The 9,111-nt window shown below is 34.7% G+C and overlaps 1 protein-coding gene across 1 annotated transcript; it reads right to left on the bottom strand.

The window, feature by feature from the left end:
* Positions 1–4,692: 4,692 nt before the first annotated feature.
* LOC132916799 (odorant receptor 13a-like) lies at positions 4,693–8,110 on the bottom strand. Its single transcript, XM_060977136.1, has 9 exons — positions 7,736–8,110; positions 7,386–7,502; positions 7,200–7,317; positions 6,392–6,656; positions 6,209–6,328; positions 5,682–5,772; positions 5,476–5,609; positions 5,006–5,138; positions 4,693–4,937 (listed from the first exon to the last, which is right to left on the bottom strand). Exons 1-9 carry the CDS (start codon positions 7,880–7,882, stop codon positions 4,890–4,892), a joined length of 1,173 nt encoding a protein of 390 aa, XP_060833119.1. The 5' UTR covers positions 7,883–8,110; the 3' UTR covers positions 4,693–4,889.
* Positions 8,111–9,111: the final 1,001 nt, after the last annotated feature.

Raw genomic sequence — 9,111 nt, 5'->3', positions numbered from 1 at the left:
GCACAAAGTTTCGAATTTCCGAAACTTTTTCAGTTCATCAATCAAAATGAAAATCAAAGGATTTTTAGATTTTGAGGTTTCGAAGGTTCCAACCCTAATATAATGTAAGTGAACGATATTTTTCGTTCAGATATCAATCAGACATCATTTCGGAGATAACAAGAATAAACACCAGAATATATTTTTGTATTATTATTTAAATTGTACTTTACAAGTACTTTACGTCCAGCTGGACGTTCGGTAAATTTTTCTAGCTTCATTGCTAAATAACATGTAGATGGCTACCCCCAGCGGGATACCATCTTCGAGTTCCAGAATATTAGGTGCTAATTATCCTGAAAGGAATACACGAAAACGATAACATTGAAACGTGATAAAGCGTACTGACAAAAGAGAAATAGCGAAATTGCGTAACTATTCGACGTAACGACTGCAACTTCCAGGAGGAACGATGCAGTGGGTATCGTTGCAAGAGAATAACGGTGGTCGTAAATCGTGAAACCTCTAAATCCGTGAAATAGAAAATATCAGACGCTATTACGACCCGGTTATCGTTCGGTGCTGTTTCTTATTTGCTATCCATCTTGTTTATTACGTTTACTACACCGTAATCTTCCAGCAAACACACTTTCATTGATTTTGCATTGAGCAGATTGTTCAAGTATTTAAATTTCACTGATAATTTATAAAATTCACAATTCTTCGTAGCAAGTTCAAGATACACACCTTTCGGATAGCTGAATCGTATCGTCGGTTTAGGTTTCCCCAGCAACCAATGCGAAACGAGTTTCATTTAGCTTTGCGGTTGAGGAGTCGGGTCATTAGATTTGATGAACTGCGGTTACGTCAGCGAGATATTTCCTGCGTAAAGTACATTCCTTTTAGAGCCGAAGAATTTTCTAGGATTCTGACTTCTGATCAATTTAGTCTTCTATATTATCCTATTACATTTCAATTTTATATATAATATTTACTAAAAGTATTAATCGTTGTGATAGCGAATAAAATTGGTGAAAAGATCCTCCAGAACACATAATAGTTATTTCATAATAATTTTAAATTATAGCATTATAATGTATATATATTCACAATATAGACATAGAAGTTTTCTATGACCAGATCAAATACTTTCGTGAGCCAGTGTATGTGAAAACCTTATACTACAATGTTTTGTATATTACATCCAACGAAGAAACAATGTGGAGTCAGTTACGATTATTTTCAAAGGAAAAATTACTTAAAAGGAACATCTTCCGCGGAATAACGATTGCGAATTTTCAGCGAGCGTTTACCTACACAATTCCATTTTCCAACGCAATCCTATTTTCCAATGAACGTCCCTGAAGCAAGATTACAGGACGTGGAATGCTCGTCAAGTCGCCTATGGACATTCACCGATCGGAACGAATCGAAATTGCACAATTTTCAATCGACGATTCTCGTCGCGTTTCCCGTCGGATTTAACGAAACCACCAGGTTCGTTTACCACGCTCGTTGCCACCTATCCTGCAGCAATTTATTAACACCGTGATCCTTGAAAATTCCCGATGAGACGAGTCGTTAAGACCGATCGTTCCTCCAACGAGTTTGTCGATCACGAGTCACGACTTTTACCTTTAAGCGCTTCTCCTACGTTCGAATCGACGTACGTCGCGAAACCATCCTGCTGGATTTTATCCCACACCAGCCACGAAATCTATCTTTCTATTTTCTTCCTCCTCGTTCTTTCGAAATTTCAAATATCGAAGCTGATCGCATGGATGAATCGGTCCTCGATTTTTCGACGTGATTGTTCGATGATGGGCAATCATGCGATGGGAGAGAGATTCAATTGGCAGTCGGAATACCGCGGGATTGATTGTTTCGTAGAAATAGCCTGGCGCTGAATCAGCTTACGGGCAGGTGAAAACTAGCTGTTGACGTAGAAAGAAGAATTAAAATAGGCGATTATGTTAGGAGAATATGAGGCGTAAGAAGATGGCGTGCGAAATTCCTCTGTCAAATACTTCTCCTGATACGACATATTTCCGAAGGATTTTTCCAAGCAAATTTCTCCAGAATCAATGGGAATCTTTGTCCCAAGACTGGAAACTTGTATTAGGAAAATATGATGCGTAGTAGATGATAATAAATTTGAGAAATGGGGATTCAGCCCACTGAATACTGGGTTTTATCGATATAATAGAACATTGAGTGTTTAAATACTTTTGTGATCTCGACGGAGTATATACGCATTTGTAACTTAATATAAGTATCGTGTAACTTCTATAAAGTTTCAAGATGATTCAACACACATAGGAAGACCATCGTGTCCATCGTGGAAGGCACTCGAAGATGGTGTCTCTCTGGAGGTAGCCATCCACATGTTATTTAGCAATTAAGCTAGAAAAATTTATCGATTGTTCAGCTGGATAAATTGTAAAGTACAAATTAAATGATAAAAAAGAAAAAAAGTCACGAAAGGTATCTACAAGCATTTCGTGGGCCTGCTAATTACATTGTTCAATTATACCAATTGCTCTGAACGCAGGGAGGCTAAAGTAAGATAATTTTAAGCAGAAGGGACTCAACGCTATCGTTCCACAATTACTCATAGAACCGTTATTGTTCCGTAAGCGGGGGGATTAACGACGTCCACGGGCGATAGATATCCGCTGAAAGAAAGAAAAACTCGCTCTCCTTGTCCCGACGTGGCCAATTACTCTAGATTCTTTACTTTCGCGAGAAGCCTCGTGCCTCGAGTCATGAATAGCTCGTGCGCGTATATGCGCGAGATCGCGGCATAATTTTCAACGAATCCAGCAACGTTCGATTAACGTGGAATTGAAATTCATATACGTGACACCTGCGCCGATACCCGGCCTCTTTTTCCGTTTCTGAATCCAACAATGTCATTGAGAAACTAACTAACCATCGTTGTGTGCACTATAGTTTCGCCTTTCGACATCCACATGGATTTATATCCGAATGTAAAAGAAGTCGATACGCGCAAGTCATACGAAGCAAAAACATTTTGCTATGTTAGAAAGCAGTTAACGAATTAACTGTTATGAACAAATGTAGACAATATTGCGTTGCACGATAATAAGAATGGCATTTTAGAATGGTGTTCTAAGAGAATTACGTTTCTCTACGTGACGATGAAATAAAGGAAACGATTAGAACGTGCTTAAAACGAGGGATTTATGTACTTGCCTTCGGTAAATCCTTCAGCGGACGATCTTGCATTGAAACGATTAATTTCTTCAATTTCGATTGTTTAAACACCCTCTAATGTATATCCATGTGCCTAAAACAATATGCATTAGTAATTTACAGATGAACACACGTTATTTATATGATATATTTTAATATTATTATAATGGATCTCTTTAGAATTATTCTTCAAATATCAACCGTTTCCACGATGATTATGATTATCATGGAACAGTGCGTGGTTGCACGTAGAAAAGCTCACCTTTAACAAGATTTCTTTTTTCTTTATTTAATTTGCACTTTACAATTTGTCCAGCTGAATATTCGGTAAATTTTTCTAGCTTTATTGCTGAATATTATGTGAATGGCTACCCCCAGCTGGATACCATCTTCGAGTTTGTCTATTTTATTTCTTTAGTTAGATCAGTGAGTTGTTAAACCAGATTCTATCCCTCGGGCAAGACGGCCAGATGTTTAAGCCCCTTATTGCGGACTCTCAGTAATCTTAAAGACTCATCATAAATTTTAACATTTTCTATAATCAAGGTCCTTAAATCCACGTAAGTATATTTTAAGTTGAAGCATTCCTTTGAGCTGTCCATTCCGAGAAAACACGGGAAAGCGGATTTTTCCCATGTATAATGCCAGCGACGAGCGACCTTCGATTGGGCCAGCATCCATCCTTACCCACCAGCCTTTTTCTTATTCAGTTAGCAACAATGACCGTTGCCCTCACTTTCCTAACTAAAATTGACATCAACGAATCTGCTTGTTCCATGCTTTAGACACAGCCATCACTAGTTCTCCTCCACGACAGCACCACGGAACTACTAGTATAATAATTTTTCAATCTTCAATCAATCAGCCGACAATCACAAAAAAAGTTGAAATAATCGTATACGTCATACGAAAACGTATAAACACACGATACTTTCTGTCTTCGATATAACAATAAGCTAGATAAATGTATATCAAATCTGGCATTTCGTTCTTCGGTAAAATGTCCAAAATAAATGGCGTTAGTGATAGTTATATGTAACCTGTAGCACAGAAAACGTCCATTCCTGTAAATTGATTGCAGCGATATGTGAAATAAATTGTAGAATGAAACAACGTAGTTTTCTTATTATTTATCTCAGCAAGATATATCCGACAAAATGAAGCAGCTTTTTTGGCGTACTCTACCATAACGTCAAATTCATCTTTCAGTCTATTGATTGATTAATCTTTCCACATAACATTGAGCAACATCTCATACTGAAAATTTTTTGGGTCTCGTGAACCAAAAAATGTAGGAAAGATATACGAAACTTATAATATGTCTCGTTTGTTCCGGAATAGCAATTTTATAATCATTTTTCCGTGTGTAAAATTGAACATTACGATTCGAATTGAAAATTCGAAAATAAGGTCTTCGCGTCGATGAAAATGTTTTCCTTATTTTAGATGTTAATAATGTCAAATAAATACAACTAACTTCAAGTCCTGTTATAATCTACTATTACATGAAAAATATAAAAATTACTATTTGCAGTGGTCATAAATCACGTTGTAATAATAATATTAAAAGGTCAATAATGAAACAAAATTCACATAGTGAAAGTGCATCCATGATAGCACTTGAGGGTTAAAATCCAATTTCACAAAAACTAGTTTCAAAAGTTACTATAATTCAGTGTATATCGGTCCGTTTTTTATGTTGATCTCAACACTGTGTAATAGGAAACGCATAGTTTTATCACCTGAAATAGATCAATATTGTCCAGCAAATGTATTGTAATAATCGAAGATAACATTATTGATACATTACTTCTGAGAAGCTTCGCATGTTCAATTCTATTAAACCACCGGCAGTTAAATAGCGTGGAGTTAAACTTCGCCGCAATGCTAATACGTACAACGCTTGCGTCTTTGGATTTGCATTGTACCATGATGCCTCGTATCTACGAATTACATTATAGTCTATAAATCTCATACATTTAAGTCGTACAAACAACCACTCCAATGAGGTGAAAATAGATTAGAAATTTTTGGTTTACACAAGCTTATGGCAAACATAATTACTTTGTATTTAACTTAATTCCAAAACATGCTATACAGAAAAATTTAAAAGAGCATAAATAGATAAAGGTACTACCAAATTACCTAAAACGCTTTATACTATACAGGAATATAGAATCATAATTCTTCGTTCTTCCACATTATTAATAGCCCAAGCGAGTGGTTGATAAGACTACATAAGAAAATAAAATGTTCATAATACACATGTATTATACCCACATTGCATTGTAAATCATATCGGACGAATTTATGATGAACTGTCCCTGCATCGTTAGACAGAACAGATGCAAGAACTGAAGAATCAGAAAGCTGACAAACTTATAGAAATCCAGACATATTTCCATCGTAGTGATCTAATTTCAAACAATCAATAGTTCACTGATGAATCATGGTCAACGACACAAGGACGATTAGAAGAAGCTTACCTGTACCATCGTGATACTAAGACACAAGACTATTATACCCATACACAGAAGAAGGTATATAACATGTGCACTCTCGATTTTTGTCAGAAACCTGGTAGCGAAGTAAAATTAAGAAAACGTTTCTCGGCCGCAACAGAAACCCCGAAAGAGAAGCGTAAAAACATAATTAAAAGTGAGAACATAACAACAAACTCAAAAATAGGAATCAGTTTAAAAACTATGAGAATAATAATTTCTGTTTACGTTGAACACCACGATCGCTAAATATTTAAAAGATTTATCTGACACTGAACTTAAAAAATATTTATCTATTTCAATGTTGACAATAGTTGAAAGTAATTGAAGATTGAAAAAGTAACCAATAGCAACTTTTGACATCGATAATGGTTACCAGTAACCAAAAATAATTCAATCCTTTGTCATGATCACTCGTAAAAATATCATTGAAACTAAAATATGAATTCTTGTACCATATCTTTTTCACTTAAGCATTCAACAATTGTTTATAATCGCTGGTTAATACTGACATTATTGCCCGTTGGTGTCCCTGTATAGAAAAACGTAGTCTTCTATTTATCTCCTTTTCCTCCTTCTCGGGATTCCTCACACTGAAGGAAAGGTCACTGATGGCATTTTTGAAGCGATACCTAGAAATATTGCAATTTATTCAATAACATATGAAGAATGGAAGAAATTTTCGATTTGCTTACCCAGCCACAGTCAACAATCCGCATGCATGCTGCACAAGGACCATGTAACAAGTATCGCAACCGACGAACACAATGACCACGATATATATAGAGAGGCCCAGATACATTTGAATGTAGTAATAATATTTGCGATCATCCTCGACAAAATAATAAGCTGGTATAGCGTACACCATTGGCAGCGATGTATTGTGTGATCCCAGCATGTGCATTAGACGCACTGTCCACGGCAGTTGTAGGAAAAGGAATGCGCATATGCACGCGTTTACTAAAAGTAAATGGTTGTTATCTTAATTATTACATAACGGATATTTATGCAAATACATATTATTGCACATACATGCAAAAAGATGGAACCTAAGTAATGATTTTTCTCACTCACGACATTGTATAACGAATACTATATATCTTGGATATTTATTGTTTTTTGCATATTATGTGTATTTCGTCCATTTTCATACCTCCAAGTTTCCCATAAATGCACAAACATTTGCAGTCTATTAATTATATTACAAAATGTTAAATAATGAACCCTAAGGTGGACAACTGGTCCCCATTTCTAATTCTTTTATTTTCTAGTAAAAAATATCACAGAACCGCATCAGATTTCCATTCATTGTGTACTTTTACGTCACGAATGCAACAGTTTTCGATATTGACGTTTCAAATTTAGTTATGCATTTATTGAGTAATTTAAAATTAATTGTTGTATTTTGATTATCTACGTAAGTGTTAACTAGATCAGTTTATGTTGTGTACTAATGAAATTATCAACCAGAATTGCAACTGGCTTTTCTAGATATTGATTTACCAAGGTAAAACATCGCAAGAGTGGTTCCTCTATATGCGTATGTCGTCATAATGGCAACTTCTTCTTTCAATCGATCGATTGCCCAATCCTCGGACATGTCATTCAAAAGCGATTTAAGCTAGAATATTTAAAAGGTTACCATGAAAATTAAAAGTACCTTGTAATGATTAGCAAATATTTCCTTACCTTCTTTGCGTTCAGAATATAGTTGCCATGTTTTACGACCATGACAATTCCTGTGCCTATTATAGACGACTGCTCTATCACGACTTTCAAAGTGCCTATATGTACAATTCTCGCTACCTGGAATTGAAGATAATAGTCTATCCATAATTATTTAGAAATTTTACGTCTGTTCTTATCATTGAAATCCACAAGCAAAATTCTTTTCTAAATGGGATATTGATATTAAAACGAAATTCGCAAGGTGTGAAATTTTAGTAGCGATATTTAAAAGTTAATCATGTTTCCTTGAATTATCTAATGACTACGAGAATTATTTACATTGACAAGTAGATAAATTGGTAGACTCGTACCTGTACGAAGACAAATGATGCCATAGTAATATGCACCATAGCCCACAAACTAAACTTAACTTTATTTTGATCTGGCCAAATCCCACTCAGTTTCCCGAATATTTTCGTTATCCTTAAGAATCGCTTCTCGAATGTAGCTCTATTCATGGTAAGAAGCCTAATCTCAACAAACTGAACGTTTGACAATTCCGTACGGAAGTGTACGTCATTACTACTTCTGGATCTAGTTCTGTTAATGGAACCGTGAAGTACACATTAAAATTGTATTTACGATAAAGTGCATCAATTTCAAAATTACTGTTAATCATATGTCACTAATGTAACGTATATGCTGCATGCACATGAATATTTAATCATTGCACTTACAGGAGGAACCAATTGTCCTTATTCCGCATAGGTACTACTTTCTTACATTATGAATATGACAGATGTTGGAACCGAGTGATATTTGCAGAAGTATACATTGTCGACGTAGGGTTTTACATATAATGTGAAAAGCAAACTGTTATGATGTAGTAGATTCGCAACAGAACAGCGAAGTTAAGAAAATAAAGAAATAAGAATAAGATAAAGATTTTGAGTGTCTGATTATTTTTATAAAGTTAATAATCGTAATTACATTTCACGTTAAAAATTCGTAATGTAATAAATAAATTCGATAATGAACTCATGAATAACTAGAATTATGTATATTTTATTATTGTAATGTATAATGGATTATGTTTCGTCATGATATACGTTTTCTACAATTACATGTAAGAAATATTTTGATTAACTAACATGCGTATTGACATGATGATAACACATAATATATTGATATGAATCTCACACGAATTATGTAACTTGTTCTATTCCACATTATGTTTATTATACTCCATATTATTAAATACCATTATTAATTATTATAATTTTCACATTATGAACAGTATCACTTTGTTTTCATTACTGTGTAATAAGAAACGGCTGCTTTGATGATCTGGAAACGAAAATTCCGCTCAAAGAAAGTTGTGCGTTTGAAGTGAGTAAAGTGTTCAAAATCAATTTGGATGCAGATTGTTATACTACCTCTGCGAAAGATCGTAAATTTAATACTATTAAACCACCGGCTGTTAACAGAGGAGGAGATAGACAACTTCTTAACGCTAATATATATAACGCTCTAATTTTCGCTGGAAAAGTATACCATGGCGATTCATATCTATAAAGAACGATTTTATTCAATAAAAATATAGAGAATCGGAAGATTTAAAAAAATGGTTCAAAACGTCAAATATTTTCAGTGTATTGAAGAAAATTACAGCCGCGATATGAAGATTTTAGGTAACCTTTTGAGAGAAAATAGTATCGTACCCAAAAATTTCATTATGTTCAACATA

Source organism: Bombus pascuorum, chromosome 1 (assembly GCF_905332965.1).
Source record: "Bombus pascuorum chromosome 1, iyBomPasc1.1, whole genome shotgun sequence".
NCBI classification, from domain to species: domain Eukaryota; kingdom Metazoa; phylum Arthropoda; class Insecta; order Hymenoptera; family Apidae; genus Bombus; species Bombus pascuorum.
Note: the sequence above shows the minus strand (reverse complement) of the source record. Positions and strands in the feature narration are given on the sequence as shown.

What these genes read in the sequence shown, in the direction of transcription:
- LOC132916799 (XM_060977136.1), bottom strand. Translation starts at nt 7,882, where the DNA reads ATGAATAGAGCTACATTCGAGAAGCGATTCTTAAGGATAACGAAAATA. An exon ending in TCTTGCGATGTTTTACCTTG is followed by an intron (nt 6,657 to 7,199) that starts GTAAATCAATAT and finishes ATTTACTTTTAG; the next exon opens with TAAACGCGTGCATATGCGCA. An exon ending in GATATGATTTACAATGCAAT is followed by an intron (nt 5,139 to 5,475) that starts GTGGGTATAATA and finishes TGTAATTCGTAG; the next exon opens with ATACGAGGCATCATGGTACA.